Here is an 18,315-nt window from a genome sequence, read left to right as displayed (position 1 = left end):
TCTTTCTTTTTTTCTTTTTTTTGTTTATTTTATATTTATTTTATTTTATAATTTTTTTAATAAAAGGTAATTTGGTAATAAAAAAAATATAATTGGTAAAAAAAAACGATTTTAAAACAAACTGAAACTTTGGGGACCATTTTAAAGCAAAAAAAAGTCGAGAGACAAAAGAAATTTTCAGTCCCTACATTAGGGACTAAAATCATACTTAACCCTTATTAAGTAGTATAGATTGTTTTGGTTTGTCTCACACAAACTAATATGAATATTGATCAATTCAATGAACGTACGTTATATACAAGGCTACAGACAAAGAGGCTTGGAAATAATGTCATGTTGCTTTTCTGGGAATGAATATGTTATCAAAAAAATAAAGTCATTCTAAATAAATTTTAATAAAAATAATTATCTATAATAGCATTTTTTTGTCGTAATAAGAACAATTCTAATATAATATTTTTAGAATATTATTTTTAATACTTTTAAGAAGTGAACTAATTTAGAATTAAAATTTACATTAAAATTAATATCGATCTCATTTTAAAAAAATAGTATCATCTTGATAGAAAATTAACAAATTTTTATCATTTGTATAATTATTTTGATAGAATAATTAAAAATAATATAAAATTTTAATTGAATTGAGACTAAATATTAGAGTGACAAATTTTATTTTTATTTTTAAATATTATAGCTCGTAAATATTAATATATTATTTTGTAAGATCCAAAATATAATTAAACTTAAAACTAATAGTGGAAATGTATGTTATAAACTTATAATAAATAATCTTCAAAGAGTAAATTTTAGCACATGTTAAAAAATATTTTTTCCGACCGATTTTAATACATGGCTAACTACATGTGATATTTTCAGAAGTTAAGAATAAAAATTACTTGAAAATTTTGTTCTTGCACATGAATTAAAGAAGGATTTGGTTTAGATGAATTAAGGAAGCTAAGGATATTTGCAAGTTTAATCATCAATATAATTTACACAAATTTTTTTATAAAAAAATTAATATAAATATTTCAATTATTCTATTTTAAAAACAGATATAATATTAAAAATAGTTAAACTTTAAATTTAATTTTATTTTGTAAACATTTTATAGTGACAATTATTTTATGTATTTTCATTTTTTTTAAATTCATATATTTTTATATATTACCTCGTACAAAATACAAATACATATACTAGTATCATGAAAAAAAATAAAAAAAATAGAAATATAAAAATTAATATTTTAATATTTTGTTAGATAATAAATTAAATATAAAATATTATAAATAATATTTAATTTATCTTTTTCTTTACACAATTTAAAAAATAATAAAAATATAATTATTAAAAACTTAATAGAAATAATAAAAAAACAAAATGTACTTCTTATTAATATCTTTATGTGTTTTATATAACAAACAAAATATATATAAATTAGTGTTTTAAAACACTATTTCTCTAAAACAAGATTTTGTGTCTGTTATTCTTGTAAACAAGAGAGAGAGAGAGGGAGAGAGAGAGAGGTTGGTGCTGTCTGTAATAATTGCATCTTTATTGAGTTCCGTGACACCTTATTAGAGATAGCATCGATCCATGTTCATGTCAGATGTATGTGTGTCCCTAACAACACTTTAATTATCTTTTTCCAATCACATCCTCACTTCCTTTTTCTTTTCTTCATCAACTTAGATTGACCATTTGACCCTTCTTCCTTCCATTGCTTTTGTTCCTCAAATGCAAAACTCAATGTTATTATTTATGGATTCTGGAATGCCCGCCCTATCAACAACTCAAAACACCTTTTGCTTTTTTTCAACCACATATAATCACGTTACTGCATGGTAACTTGATATCACGGCAACTTATTATCATTACAAGATTTTGGATTCCATGATTAGTGCAATATGCAATATGCTAATATTTTATTCTCTATAAAGTTTTTTATATATAATTTTCAAAAGAATAAATTCTATTTACTCAATGGACAGAATTAAAAGAGGATATATAATTCTGAAATGAGAAATGTTATTTGTATATTAAAATTAGTTATTAAAATCAATCACTAATATATTATTTGTGTATAAATATATGTATAGTTTAATTTATTTTTATAGTATATTTATATTTTAATATATATTTTATACTGATGACTGATTTTAGTGGTTAATTTTAATTTGATGTACAATAACATAATCCTTCATAAATATAGGATAAAAATTCGTTTATTTACCTCAAATTTTTGGAAGTTTATTTAAGATTTATTCGAATTATTATTAAACAGAAAATCAAAACATTGGTTTGGCTAATATGGATAGAGATTAAAAAAAAAAGAGGATCACAGTTTGTATTGATTAAATAAATTGTTAAAATTTTTAAAGTGATACATTTTTTAAGAGCAGTACATTTCTTTTATTGATCAATGATTATAATAATATCAAATAAGCTAATCATATATTTAATGTCATCTAGATAAGTTTTCAAATGATAATGATCTCTTTAAAATAGCAATATATTTTTTTTTTGGCAAACTATGAATTCTACCCATTTTTTATTTTGTTTTCAAAGACTTAAACTTATAAAGTTTTGTTTTTGTATTATTATAAAATATTTGAAGGCACACAAGTAATCATAAAAATATATAAATCAATTATTATTAAAATTATTGACTACTCTTTTATAATTAAAAATGACAAATTTATCCTTTATTAGAATATTTCTCTCTTTATGTTTAGAAAAAAAGTGAATAGTCATTTTTGATATTGAAAAATTTGAATGCTAGCAAAATTAACTATAAAAATTGAAACTAAAGTTATACCCATATAAAATAAGTTTCGTTCGACAAAAATGAACAATTATTAAATTTTTGTTCATAATTTTGTAAATACCCCTAACCTTTCATCTTCCTTTATCTCTAAACTCAATCCCTAACCTTAATAATTTAATCGCCACTCTTTTTGCCTCCGCTTCTACCCTCCATCATTCTCCGTCGTCACAATCCCATTTCACCACCACCATCTTCTCCATCTCCCTCATTTCCCTTCCCCTTTGATTATCATTAGGGGTGGCAAAGGAGTCGGCTCGCCTCAACCCCCGCTCCGCTTAGGCCCGTATCATAAATGGGGCGAACCCGCTCCACCAACTAAAATGAGTTTAAAATGCTAGCTTGCCCCCACTTTATGGCAGATTGGTGGGTCGGCGGCTAGTTCGCTTGACTCTTTTTTTTTTGAAAAATAAAATTTATTAAAATTAATCAAAAAAATAATTAAATAATTAAATACAAATAAAAAATAGTTTTTTATTATTTTTTTAATTTTAACTTTAATAAAATTGTTCAAAATAATATTTATCAATAGAATCATTTTTTATTTTAAAAAATAAGTCACATAATTTAAACATATATACGAAATTGTAAAATAAAGTTAATAACTAAAAGAAGAATAAAAATAAAAAATAAAAAAATGTTTAAAAATTATATAATTATTAATTTTGTAGTAGTAATAATTCTTTTATTTAATAAAAAAATCCTTGGTCCAGCAGACTGGCCTGCCCCACAAATTTGGTGGTACGAATTTGACGAATTTTTTTTAATTTAGTGGGTTCCAAAATCTAGTTCGACTCGTCTTTTTTAGCGGTTCGACGAATCAGCCCGACAGGTTCAATCCGTTTTGCCATCCCTAATTATTACCAACTCTAACACCACCACACTTCATTTCCTTCCCCACCCATCCCCTCCAACCACCTCCTCCACACCATTAAATACCCTCTTAGTTTTAACTTGTCATGGTCACTTTTGTAAGCATTCGAATCTTTTATGATTAGAAATTATTTTTTACTTTTTAGAAAAAAACAATTATATAGAATTACAGACCCTTTCAAAGTTGCGGAAATTAATCCTTAATATGCTAAGTTAGAATATACTGTCGGAAAAAAATACATTATTAATTATTAAGTTAAAATAATAAAAAATATTTTCAATGTTTTAAATAAAAATCTAATCATACTACAGCAAAATCATCTAATTATATATATAACTCACGCAATATCAATATAAAAAGGACTTATTTTTATTGGCATAACTATATATAATTGGGTGCAAATTCAAAATTTATTTACACTAATAATACTTCAAAATTAAATTCAATATTAAAAATTTGAAAATGTATTTTTCTTAAAATTATAACAAGTGTTTTGTAGAGATTAAACCTTTTTAAACTAGACTAATGCGTTTAAAATGGTCTCAAGCATAAAGTTGACACAAAGAACGGTATCAGCCCAATAATTGTCATATGTATGAACTTTGAATTCCATCGTAACCGCTTTGTACAAATGTCTCCAATAATTAACAGTATTATATGCATATTCCCAAAAGAGAACATTCAAAGCTGCAAATAACAGGGAAAGAAGCAAGGCTGTAAATTTGATTTTTGAAGGGACACATTTTATGCTCTAATAATGCGTGTAACTGTGATTGAGTAATTGGCATAGTTAAATGCCATAAATCCACCGTTTATTTGTCTTTGCCCATTTCAAAAAGCCGAATACCAAGAAAGCATATTCACACACACACACAAGGAGAGGCACTCCCCTGTTGCCAAAATCTTGGCATATCACTCAGTCTCTTTTTAAGTGTAAAGTCTTATGTCCAATACCAACACTAATACTTGATTACATTATGAGTTTTTTATGTGTTTATATAATTATATAATTTATATTTTATTTAGTCATGGTATATATTTTTCTTAGATGATGTAGCGTGTAAATATGAATGTGTATATACTATGTATATAGTATATAATATGGTATTATATAAGACTCATCCTTAAAGACTGTTATACTATTAACATTTAAAGTTAGATTAGAATTTAAGATTTAAATTTTATAATATTTTATTTTTTTGTTTTTTATTTTTAATAACATTTTTTTTCAAAATCCATTATTACTAGCTGGTATGAAATAAAATAAGAAAAAGTATAGATAGACAATAAGTTTAGTGAACAATGCTACGGTAACCTCTCTTCTTCACTTGTGATTTCTGTGATTTCCATAGAGGTGTAGTGTGTTTTTTACTTTATTAGACTAATTTTAAATCCATTGTTCACATTGTTTATGGAAGTTATTGTTTACCTAACAAAATCGATAAAATAATGTTGAACGATGATAGTAATATAATGCAAAAGTGGGAAACAAAAGCAGCCAAAAAGCAAAAGATGGGTCTGAGAATAAGACCATAGGCTGACTACACCAAACATCTCATGTTTTGATGAAAACGAAAAGAGAGAAAGAAAAGCATCATTATGTGTTCCTTCCTGTCATGTCATGGCAATTTGTGAAATGTGTTGTGAATAATAATTGAATGCTATATTTGGTGTGACTGTGTGAGTGTGAGAGAAGAGCACTCTTTCTTTTTTGTTGGGAGAGAGCGTTATAGTTCCAAAATATTCCTCAACAAAACAATCTTAGCCGTACACATTATTCCTTAGTTTAATTTCACTCTCAACAAAGCTTTTTCTTTTTGTGTTGCTATTTCTGAAACATTTTCACAACTGAGGTAGTAGAAGGAGGAGGAAGAAAATTAGAAAAAGGAAAGGAGAACTTAAAAAACAAAAATGGTTTCTGAGAATTCATCTCTCTCTTCTAAACGCTCTCCAGCCACTACTCCTAAGTTCTGCAACTCATTCACTACAAGGTACTTCTTCTAAACAAAAACGGTTTCTAGACTAAGCATATTATTTATATTAACCTTGAAGTGAAAACTAAATATCCAACATGAGTTTAAGAAGGATCTACATTCTCATGAAAATAATTCTAGTAAAATTGCATGCTTGATGATTTCAAAGAACTGTGCTTGATAGTTTGTTAGGATAGAAGGAATCAAAAGATGTACAAGATTTTTGAGATCATGTTCCCTTAATAAGATTTTGTGACAGATTGAAAGTAATTGTCATATTGTTCTTTTTAATTGCAGAATTTTTGCCGACGTTGCCGGTGACATTACAATTGTAGTTGATGGAGAATCATTTTTGCTGCACAAGGTAAAATCAGATTTTTTTTTTCCTGAGAAAATTCATAAGCATGTTCTCGTTGAAGTCACAATTGAAACTAAAATTAACCTGTTACTTTGTCTTGATTCATGAAGTTTCCCTTAATGACTCTAAGTGGCAAGATCCGAAAAATGGTTGCTGATGCCAAGGTTTCAACCGTTTCGAGCTTGGAACTCCTCAATTTCCCAGGGGGACACCAAACATTTGAACTAGCCATGAAGTTTTGCTATGGCATGAATTTTGAGATCACTACATTCAATGTTACGAGGCTACGTTGCGCTGCTGAGTACCTTGAAATGACAGAGGAATACAAAGACCAAAACCTCATCTCAAGAACAGAATCTTATCTGAAAGACATTGTTTTTCAAGATCTTCAGAAATCAGTGGAAGTTTTATCCACCTGTGAGATGTTACCACCACTAGTGGAGCAGATTGAAATTCCAAGAAGGTGTGTGGAATCCATAGCAATGAATGCATGCAAGGAGCAGCTAGCTTCCGGTTTATCTCGGCTAGAGTGCGACGGCGAGTCCAGAGAGCTAAAGGAGGATTGTGTCATTGCATGGTGGGTCGAGGATCTATCGGTCTTGCGCATCGATTTCTTCCAGCGAGTTATATGCGCCATGGGGAGAATGGGAGTTAGATCAGAGAGCATCATGGCTTCACTTATGCATTATGCTCAATCGTCACTCAAGGGTATTGGTAAAAGCCAGTTCTTGAATCCTTCCAGGGCAAATTCGAGTCCAACAACAATGGAATTGGACCAGAGGACTATTGTGGAAACTCTTATGAGTCTCATGCCAGCAGATAAAAACTCTTCAATTCCACTGACATTTATGTTTGGAATGTTGAAGATGGCTATCATTTTGGGTGCAGCAATTCCATGTAGGCTTGAACTTGAAAGGAGGATCTCATTGAGGTTGGAAACCGTTTCGCTCGACGACCTTCTCATACCGTCTCTGCAGAGTGGAGACTCCTTGTTTGATGTTGATACAGTTCACAGGTTGCTGGAGAATTTTTTGCAGCGGATTGAGGAGGAAGAAGCCGATGATTACGGATATGATTCCGATGGTTTCGGCTCAACTAGTAGCCATGGTTCTTTGCTAAAAGTAGGGCAGCTTATTGATGCTTATCTTGCAGAAATTGCAACCGATCCTTACTTAAGCATGCAGAAATTTGTTGGTTTGATTGAGATACTACCTGAGTATGCTCGTGTAATTGATGATGGCCTTTATAGAGCTGTGGATATTTATCTCAAGGTACATTTGTTTTGGACTCATAAATGATCTTCTTTCATATCTTCTCTCTCTAGATATTTGCACTCACATATTATCCAAATTATGCCTATTTTACATTACAATTTTCTTTTATTTATAATCGTAAACAATATACCACTAGTATATTAATAGGAATTAACCGTGTCTATTAGTTCACTCTTTTGTCTATTAAATATGTATCTAAATAATGAATTTGTAATTACAAGATGAAAAATACCTTACATTATATCTAAGAAGTCTTAGGTTCAAATCCTAAAAATTATAAAATCTACTTTTATGTATATATATAAAGAAGGGAATTTTAAACCGAAACTTTTATATATTCCCATTATATATAGCAGATATAGTATATGTATCCCTACCCTATTATACCTTTGCAAAATTTTATGCAACATAGTTTAAATTTCATTCTCAACCAATCAACCATGCAGCATTGGTTATATTTGTTAAATTTTTTTTCTTTTGCATTTGGATAATGTTACTTTTTCCTCCTTGTTCAGGCTCATCCAGCTCTAACAGAACAAGAATGCAAGAAGATTTGCAAGTTTATAGATTGTCAGAAACTGTCTCAAGAAGCATGCAACCATGCTGCACAGAATGATAGACTTCCACTGCAGATGGTGGTGCAAGTCCTGTACTGCGAGCAACTACGGTTGAAGAATGCAGTGTCAGGGAGTTCAGGAGATGGTCTATTGTCACAGAGAATAAGCAGTGGCATTCCAAGTGCTGCTATGTCCCCAAGAGATAACTACGCTTCTCTGCGAAGAGAGAACCGGGAGCTGAAGCTTGAGATTTCAAGGATGAGGGTGAGGCTAAGTGAGTTAGAGAAGGAGCAGATGTTCATGAAACAAGGCATGATTGATAAAGCAGGAAATGGAAGAACATTCTTGACCTCCCTCTCCAAAGGGATAGGGAGAATTGGGATTTTCAGCAGTCAAGGTGGCAGAAAGTGCCAAAAATCAAGTAGGAAGTCTAGGGCTTCAGAGGGAAAAACTGGTAGGAGTAGGAAATATTCTGTCTCATAGATATTCTTCTTCTGCATAGTTGAGCCTTTTGCAGCATCATGTGCTCTAACCTTTCAGTTCAGGTGATCACAAAGTGTAAATAAGTTGGCCCCAAATTTTTCTCTGCCTTTGATAATTAGTCTTGGCAGTTGAACTTGAATGTCCTAACATTTTCTCTTCCTCCTCCTTTTTCTCACTAATAGTGCGTTTGTGAGTTGAGATTTTGAAGAGAAAGAGAGGATAGAGGAACTTGATATAACTCCATTCTATCATTCAAACCGTTCTCTTCCCTTCCTTTCTCTCAACAGACAAACACACCTGAAGAGTATGTTTAGTTGTAAGTAAAAATGGAGTGGAATTTTCAAGGATGAACTCCATGTGCAATTTCACATATCAAATTCATCCATGAAAATTTTTACTCCAGTTTTACAAATATATCCTAGGTATGATTTCAGCTGCTAAACTAGTGTCCTACACAGATAAATCACCAAGAGGAAGCTTCATAATCCACCAAATTAAAAATGCAAGATGCTTAGAATGATCTGATCTTAGGATCATAGACTTACTCCTTAGATTGGCACACCATTGGTTTAAGATTTCAGACTACTAAAATTGCAACATGAATACCAAGAAACCATGTACCTTCTAATGACATTCAACCTTGTCTCTCGTCAGTTGAATTTTTGGTTTTTCGATGAGTAATTTTTCCTTCATGAAAAATGCCCTGCTAACGTAATAATCATAAGTAGAAGTTATCTACCTTGTAATGATAAGGTAATCAAGTAGCTCAACTAGTTAACCATTGATCAACTGTCATTAAGCATTTCCCTTCGAGTCCAATATAAGTGTGAGCTATTCCAATTCAACCATTTCCCAACATTCAGCCAAAAAAAAAAAAAAACTCCCAACATCACTTCGATAAAATTGGATTTGTTGAAAAGTAATGATGATAGTGTATTGGAGGAAAGCTGCTCCATTCCTTGGGCACACTTGCAGATAGTTTTTCAGAATCACAACACTTGGTTCAAAAGAAATAATAACACGAACATTTAACTTTTTCTTGTAGGCAAAAATTGTTATATGTGGTAAGGAAGTAAAATCATACAATATCCTAAGGCGATGACTGATGACTCATGACAATTGGTATAATACATGCAAATTTGATAAATTATTACAAGACAAAAAAATAACTATTCAAGCAGACAAATTACCCCTACGATACAAGTTTTCCAGCTAGGATTCCACCAAATATGATAGCTCCAAACCACTTGTTTGAATTAAATCTGGATGCGAACGAAAGGTACAAAAGTCAGTTCATTAAGTTCAACATTGAGAGGTTAGAAGTGTAGAACTAAACGTTTTACGGTAAACTAATGAACAGGTGGATGCATCATAAGTTTCTGAAACCATCGATATAACATTGAAAGAGTAACCAATAGAGAAATTAAATAATCACTGAATTTTGGGGGATTTCTATCTGCTGAGGTCTGAGGGCATATAAATATATCATCAAGCGCTTGCAGTAAAGCCATATGAATTACTAGTCTTTGGAAAATGAAAATGAAATTTAATGCATGGATTTATGCAACAATCCTTTTTCTGGGTGAACTTTAAATAAAAACTTCCAAAACATACTTGCTATTGCAATCAGCACGTGATGAGAGGTCAACTATCCATATTTGCCAGCCTAGTTGTCCAGATGCAGCTGCCAGAAATGCATAATATGGCCATCCTGGTCCACAAATATGAATCAGAAGGTTGAACAGGAAAATAACCATTGGAATCCAAATATAGTCCTAAAAACTCGAAACAGAGAGAACATAAAGTGGGTCATAACTAATAAGACATACCTATTTCAGCATTATAGCCACTGAGAGCAAGACCACCAAGGCATGCAATCCCAAACCCAGTAATCCACTCCTTTGTAAAATCACCAAAGCGCAAAGCCGTTGACTTAACTCCCACTTTTAGGTCATCTTCTTTATCCTGAATGCAAGGTTATAAATATACGCAGAGACCAAGAACTTTGATTACAATGCTTTAATCATATAATTTGTATTGGAGGGTAGCAAGTACTCTATCATTTTATGGTTTGTTTCATAACACACTGAACTATTGGAGTCAAGATAATCACCCCACACCGGGATATATCATGCAGCAATTAAACAGCAAGACACAGGAAAAAAATCTTCAGGAAGTAATGTTGTTTTCACCTGGTGAGCATAGATTGTATCATAAACAAGTGTCCAAAAAACTCCAGAGGCATAAAGTGGCAGCACTATTGTTGGATCTAGACTTCCTCTAATTGCTGCCCATCCTAACAAAGCGCCCCAATTAAAGGTCAACCCGAGATAGGCTTGAGGCTAACAAAAAATTTACGAGTGCCATATAAAGCATAATGAGATTGTATGTCAAAGATAACAATAAAATCTGTCAGAAGAGACTAAAATTGAGGAAATTCAATACCCAAAATGTAAACCTCTTCATAAGGGGATAAGAGAAGACAAGCAACAAGGATGAGGCACCCAGAACACGGCTGCAAAAAGATCACAAACCACAAACATTCAATATTTTGGCAATACTCAAATTTTCATACTTGATGTAGTCATGTAGATGTAATAATGATCACAGACTTGGCTATTCAAAGTTAACACTAACCTATAATTATTCAATTGCAGAAGAATCCCAAGACCCAAAGTTAACTGAAAACCAAGAAAACAAAGTCCCTGAAATGGCGTTAAAAGACCACTTGCCACAGGTCTTGACTTTGTACGTTCTACCTGCATCATACAATTATGTATAGTATCATTCATAATATCGAATCTAATATCAGCTATGTTGAACCCAAAAAAATAAAAAATGCTCAATGAGTTCTGTAAAATGGCCAAGGTAGGTATGACATCAAATAAGATCACATGTTCGATACTCATATTAAAGCAAAATCAGAAATGTGATGCCATAGCAATAAAATCGAAGGGATGTTGCATGCAAGTAAATTGATAGATTTATATTTTGAATCATATTTGAAACAGGGTAGGGACAGTGAAAACGAACCAGAAAAAGTAAAAAAAAAATAAAAATAAAAAAAACCTTCAAATGCAAATTACATGAACTTACAGGCCATGTGAAATACCAAAGCACTAGACTTGGCATGACTTAGTTTTCAGATTATTTTTTTAACTTAATTCAAATATATAAGTTAAACATTCACACTATGCTAATAACATGCACTTGTAAAAAAATAATTTACAACATGAAATAACAATTTCAGTATCTCTCACTACATAAAAATACAAAAGATAAAAGCTTTCTATTTACTTTTGTATCAATGTCGCGATCAAGGAGGTCATTAATAGTACACCCAGCACCCCTCAAAAGCAAAGCCCCACATCCAAACAATGCCAACATTTTAAAATCAGGCAGCTGTCCTGGAGTTGCAGCCAACGTAATTGACCTAAGGCATTGATAATTAGAAACGTAAATAAATGAGTTAGTAAATAAATAAATAAATAGAAGAAGAATGAATTTAGAAAGTGGAGTGCAGAAAAGAGAGAGAAACAACTTCAAAGCATAATGTAATATAGAAAAGGCAACACCTCTCGCTGGACCACAAAAAACCTATATTTTCAATTCATATTATTTTCTGTCAACATGAATAGTAGGCTTTGTTAAAGTTGTATGGGAAGCACTTTGCAGAAAATACTAAGAAAAGGTAAAACAAAATAACATGTATTATGTGAGAAGATATACATAAAGTTCTACGATCCATGCTATAAAGATTCGTAGTTGACTGCATAACACAACCCTTGGGTACATGCATACGTATGTATGCAGATGCAGTACGAAAGATTCAAGGGGCGCAGCTTGGACTGGTTTTAGGATAGAAATAAAGCACAACAAAGGCAAGGTTTTTGTTGTGGATATGTATGGTATGGATGGTGCTTAACTACTTATAGTACTAACGATAAACAAATAACTTTAACTTATCTAATCTTGTGGACTTAAATAAGAAGATAAAGAATACTAATTTAGACTCAGTAACCAGGTTACCACAAATTAAGTTGTACGAATAAAATTACAAATCAATAGAATGATCATTTCTTTTAAAATTTCTTCATTCATTACTATTTCAAAGAGTGTAACATATATATTTCCAATTAACAATCAAATTCATATTATAAAATTACTGAACTGTCCTTGCTTGTCGACAACAAGGCATATACCCATAAGCCAAGTAAATAGAAGACTTACCACATACAAGGCCATAGAAGCAACCATGTCCCAATGGGCTTATCTAGGCGAGCAAGCTGTGCATAGGGCTGAACCTGCTTAGGCAAGTATAAATCAATCCAAGAGATATTTGCTTTACCCACATTACCACTTTGATTCTTATTTCCCTCAGATCCCTCTTTTAAACTCGAAGGTGATGTAGAGATGTGCTGAACAAACTGAAAATTTGAGAGAGATCGAACAGTTTTAAAAGATTCAAATTCAGAATCCTGATGGTGGTATTGCCCAAATGGACCGAGCGAAGGATAGAAGTTGCGGTTTATGCTTATAGATGGTTCAGTGGAGATTAAAGGATTGAAGACGGAAGGGGAAGGATATTGTATTGAGAGGCCTGAAGAAGGGAAAGAATATTTGAGAAACCTACGTGAAGCACGAGAGATCAAAGTTGATGCCATATTTTTATCAAAATCAAACAAGTTAGAGGGATAGTCTCTTTGTTGCTACTCGTTTCAAAAACTTGTAAGCATTCAGTTGGAGGATGAGCAACAAAAGTTCATGGTTATATTAAATTTTTAGACCCACATCTTGAACGTATATTAAGTAAACAAAGCTTATCCAACACTTCGATATCACTCTTCATGTACGGATGAGCTTTCATTCAGAAATCATTGAACTTACAAAATCCTGAAAACAAAAATAATAGAGCTTCAAGAGCATTTTCCAAATTCTTCAATAATAAAAGAATGCACAAAACTAAACTAACTACCACTATAAGGATTCAAAAATTTTAACATGACATTTTAATAATTTCTTCATCAACTAAATTATAGAGTGCCACATGGAGTCATTTGCTTCAAAATAAGATAACATTCAAACATAAGGATGTAAGTTGGGTCTAAATAACCAAATGATGGGAAAACATTACGTTTCAGTTACTAAAACACTGTCCAATATGCAAGTTAATGTTCATGTGATGTTTGATTGCATCTCTAGGATATCAATATTATAAGTGGAAAAGATTGATCTTCTCCAAAATAAACTATGTGTGGTGTTAAAAAAATGAAAATGAAGAAAAGGGACAATCTAAGGGTATGATTGTTTGTGGAAACATGTTCTGTTTCCATTCTCTCTACTCAATTCTAAATAATCGTTTTATTTTTTCATTTCTTGAAAACATATTTCTTTTTTCTCATACAAAAGAACACATGTAGGTGACAGAGCCAGAGCATGAAATGAAAGAGAGTCCAGAGATCAAAGACCTACATTTTCTTATATATATATATATATATAACCAATAAGCTCACAATAATTCAAATCTATTTAATTACTAATTTTATATATACATATGAACAAATAAAATAAAATAAAATAAAATAAAATAGAAAAGCAGCATATTTTCTAGCACTCACTAAGAACTTTGATCAAACATGTGGCACGCATCACTAACAGTGTAGCTACAAATTCAAACACGGCATCCTATCTAACAACCCATTCAGTATATTCAAAAATATTTCTACCATATTCAAAACAAGAAAAAACAAGAAGAAGAAATTGTGAATGCTGGTATATTTGACCTGGGAATATGAATTGAAGGCTCTTCTTTGTTGTAGAGGAAGAGAGAGAGAAGAAAGGTTATCGAAGTTCATGGGCATGGGAACAAAGGACTTGAGTATTGTGATAGCATCTGCCACCTTCATTCCGAGGAGGAAACACCACACAACATGCTTGCAAACTCGGAAGCCATTGCCAACTGCCAAGTAGAGAAAAGGAACTCTAATAATAATAATAATAATAATAATAATAATTAATAACTCACACCCGTCACATTTTCTTTCTCTGGATGTTCACGTAATTACTATATGATCTCTAAACTATAATTTTTTAAAACAAAATTACAGTTTTACCATATTATCATACACAATTACCACTATAATACAACTAATTATATTCATGAGGAAAAAGACATAACTGATGATACAAAAAAGAACTTATATATTTATCAATTAAAATTAAATTAAATTATAATTCCAACATACTTTTTTTAAATCTCAAATCATGATTTGAACTTTAGACCTACATACTAAAAGAATAATTAAATTAAATTTTATGATTAGTGTTATATATAAATTTGGTTTATATTTTTTCCATATACAAACCCAAATCCAAAATCAAGTATTCACTGCCCAGAAAAGAATACCAATACTTCATAACCCACCCCATCCAATATTATACAAAAAAAAGCCCAACACACTAATCATCATTAATAATTATAACATCCCAATAATCACCAAAAAAAAATTATAACATCCCAATAATCACCAAAAAAAAAATTATAACATCCCAATAACTAAATTAGGTTAGTACAGTGATTAGCTCACTAGCTCGTTTAAACAAGTGTCGGAAATTTTCACTTTATACATACAGTAATCTATTGGCCAACGACAATTTTTTAAATAAAGCTCAACACTGATAGATTAATTTTTGATATGTTCGGTTGGAGAATAATGTGAGAAATAAAAAAAAATTATAACATCGCAATTCCCTATAACCTAAATTAACGGATTTTTTATTTTTATAAATTAAATAAACGTAATAATTACTAAAATAAATAATTTTAAAAATATTTACCGAAATAAATATCTAACGAGATAAGCGAGGGATATGCGACACGTGTTTATCTTGTTTATAGTGTAAACTAGATATGTGTATTTTTTTTAAAAAAATTGAAAATAATAAAAAATATTAATAATATCAATAATCTAAACTTTTACCATGCAATTAGTACATAAAAAGGTTGGTAGAAAAGATTAAAATAAATATGTTTGATCAATTTTTGTCAATTTTAAATGATAGGGATTAACACGGTTACATCTCTTATCTCGTTTACACATGTAAAATTATCTCGTTTACAGTATAAACGAGATAAAAAAGAGATATTTATTTCAATAAATATTTTTAAAATTATTTATTTTTTGTAATTATTATATTTATTTAATTTATAAAAATAAAAAAATCTCCTAAATTAACCGAGGAGAGAGGAACTGTGAACTGTCAGTCTCCTCTGGGTATGTAGTACGCGGTAGACCCTTTCAGCATCCTATTAGTACACCTTACTTTGATCCAGACGCACCCCAAGTGATGATCCAGATGAGGCAGCAGCGGCCCAATGGTTTTCTACGAGGGACTTTGGACCTGAGACGAGGAGTTAGAGTATTTAGAGTATTTTTCTCACTTTTGCTGGTATGCTCAGAGAGAATAAGCATGTCATAGAGTTAAGCTAGCTTAGGTGCCCAGCTTTGGGGCCTTTTGGACAAGCCCGGCTCTGGGATATTATATGAGTAACTGAGGAATGCTATATCATAGTTTTCTACTTGTATGACTGAGCTACTCTTGTGTCATATTGTATATTATAGTGTGATGTTTTATATATTGCCTTCTACTATGCTATGAATGTGTGTGCTTATGTTTTCTTGTTATACTGTATGCATAATCTGCTTACGTTTTATATATTGCCTTCTACTATGCTATGAATGTGTGTCCTCAACATGTTACATAGGCTAAGATATTAATGATATCAAATTATATATCTTACATTCAGCATGCAGGAATTATAAAATGCAAGCTTCTCTTGATGAGTAAGACCAGAAGCAAGCTTCCCAAGTAGAAACTTGAACAAGTTTATTATATTAGAACATAACAACCAAGAAGAGCTAGTAAGTAGTAACCCTTTATATAACTTACTTTAATCTGTGGATCAGATACACTGCATTTGTTGTTCGGTTGAGATCAACATTGGAGCCTTTAATCTCACACAAATTATTGTATGCACCAACATCTCTTCTTGTTTTGGAATCTGAATAGATACCATAAGGATCACTCAACTGAATGTGCCAATTCTCAAAAATATGCTACACAAACACTTGACAAGATCCTCTGAAACTCTGTTGGGTGTGCTATCAACTTCCGGTGCCTTATCGTCCGACGAACTTAAGGAACTCTGCTCTTTCTTGATCTTCTAATCGCAACACAACAGAACAAACATAGTCATCAGTATCAACTATAATAGTGCTATCTAGATTTCTACTAAGACAAAAAAAAACCATCCCGTCAATAATTTCAAAGAAAAACAATTATATATGAACAATGTCTTTATAATCAGAGCAGAAACAGCGAGGCAGACGCGAACCACAAGGGGCAAAACGGCGAGACAGATGCGATGAGGAGGCGCAACGGAGGGGATTTTAGCGGTGCGACGACAAGGAAGGCACTGGTGAGGGTTAGGGAACGGTGGCCTGAGCACGATCTCTCTCGGTCTTTTCCCTTTGTTCTTATTCTCTCCTCCCTTCGTCGTTCTCTCTATTCAGGGATGGCGTCGGCAACGACAGTGATTTCGCTCACTACTGCCGTCTTCTTCTCCCGCTCTTTCATCTCCTTCGCTGCTTCTGTTATCTCCCCCTTTTTCTTTTTTCTTCAAGCTGTGAGTTAGAGTTTGTTGTGCGAGCTTTTTAAGAAAAGATTTTTTTAGTTATCTTTATTTAAAAAATTTTATAAAGAAATAAAAATAATTTTATATTTGGATATTTTATGTAAAATAATTTTTTTATTTATCAATTATGTTTGATATAACAATATAAAAGTATTTTTTTGTTTATTTATTACATGAAAAATATCTTTTTTAAAAAAAAGATCTTTTAAAAAAGATGTAAACTACAGCTTCTCAAAAAAGATTTTTTTATTTTATTAGTACTTTTATTTTTACTACTAGAAATTTGCCAAATACATTAAAAAGTAAAAAAAAGATCTTTTTTTATTAAAAAAAGATATTTTTTAACAAAATAATAGCGCCTAAACATGCACTTAGTGAAGGTGAGGCAATATGTGTGTTAGTGAGTTTTAGGTTCTCGAAATTAGGGTTAGAATTAGAATTGGGATAATGGAATTAGAATAAAATAGAGTAAGCTTTAAGAATGATTTAAAAATTTTAAAAATTAAGAGTAAATTGATAAATAAAAATTTGATTCAATTAATTTATAATTATTCAAATAACTTGTAAAATTTTATTTATTAATGTGCATATAAGTTTAAATAAGGGTAAAAAACGTATTTAAGCCAGGCTGAGGAAGATGTTATGCATATCAGTAAAAACGAAAATTGTTTCGGCAATCAACCAATGGACATTTTAATGTAATTCGAAACAACAAAATTCGAATTACAATTGTACGTAATTTGAATCAATATGGATCGAATTATGCACAAGGAAGATTGCATGTAATTCAAAGCTACATGGGTCAAATTATGAAAGCTTAATTCAAATTGACTACAATTCGAATTACTAGTAAAAGTGTAGAAACCATAATTCGAACTTTAGTGATTCGAATTAGTAGGAAATGTGAAGAAAGGCATAATTCGAAATGACATGATTCAAATTACGTATATATAGTGCGAATGAGGATGATTCGAATTAGTGTGTACCAGAGCTCTATATATATGAGATGAACGTGAGTTGCCCTCATTAGAGAGGGGTCAGATGGTTAGTGAGGACAGTTTTCTAGTGTTGGTTCACCACAGAGAATCAATTAAGAGAAAAACTCATTCCGGTGTGAAGTTCACCCATAAGGATCCTCTATGTATTATCGTGAGTTCTACGACAAGCTTTGATGACCTTGTTAGCTCTGTACTGATTAAACTTGGTCTGGAAGGTGTGAAAAGGGTTAAGAAGTTTTTCTATCGCATTCTAATCACGATGCTCCAGGATACCGTGAA

At 31.2% G+C, this 18,315-nt stretch overlaps 2 protein-coding genes across 3 annotated transcripts; one reads left to right on the top strand and one right to left on the bottom strand.

Annotated features, from left to right (window-relative positions):
* Positions 1 to 5,217: 5,217 nt before the first annotated feature.
* Positions 5,218 to 9,141, top strand: LOC107485394 (BTB/POZ domain-containing protein At3g08570-like). Its single transcript, XM_016105919.3, has 4 exons — positions 5,218 to 5,689; positions 5,969 to 6,035; positions 6,140 to 7,300; positions 7,819 to 9,141. The coding sequence occupies exons 1-4, from the start codon at positions 5,610 to 5,612 to the stop codon at positions 8,341 to 8,343; spliced, it is 1,833 nt and encodes a 610-aa protein (XP_015961405.1). The 5' UTR covers positions 5,218 to 5,609; the 3' UTR covers positions 8,344 to 9,141.
* A 200-nt stretch (positions 9,142 to 9,341) lies between these two features.
* On the bottom strand, positions 9,342 to 16,578 carry LOC107485393 (4-hydroxybenzoate polyprenyltransferase, mitochondrial). 2 transcript variants are annotated; one of them, XM_016105918.3, is made up of 11 exons: positions 16,294 to 16,578; positions 15,667 to 15,744; positions 14,127 to 14,302; positions 12,574 to 13,236; positions 11,641 to 11,776; positions 10,981 to 11,102; positions 10,789 to 10,858; positions 10,536 to 10,685; positions 10,173 to 10,308; positions 9,958 to 10,054; positions 9,342 to 9,605 (listed from the first exon to the last, which is right to left on the bottom strand). In XM_016105918.3, the coding sequence occupies exons 4-11, from the start codon at positions 13,005 to 13,007 to the stop codon at positions 9,536 to 9,538; spliced, it is 1,215 nt and encodes a 404-aa protein (XP_015961404.1). In that variant the 5' UTR covers positions 13,008 to 13,236; positions 14,127 to 14,302; positions 15,667 to 15,744; positions 16,294 to 16,578; the 3' UTR covers positions 9,342 to 9,535. The 2 variants fall into 2 exon arrangements, with proteins under 2 accessions (XP_015961404.1, XP_015961403.1); XM_016105917.3 differs by lacking the exon at positions 15,667 to 15,744.
* Positions 16,579 to 18,315: the final 1,737 nt, after the last annotated feature.

The sequence above is a fragment of the Arachis duranensis genome, chromosome 4 (genome assembly GCF_000817695.3).
Source record: "Arachis duranensis cultivar V14167 chromosome 4, aradu.V14167.gnm2.J7QH, whole genome shotgun sequence".
In the NCBI taxonomy this organism is placed as follows: domain Eukaryota; kingdom Viridiplantae; phylum Streptophyta; class Magnoliopsida; order Fabales; family Fabaceae; genus Arachis; species Arachis duranensis.
This window is presented reverse-complemented; position numbering and strand designations above follow the sequence as displayed.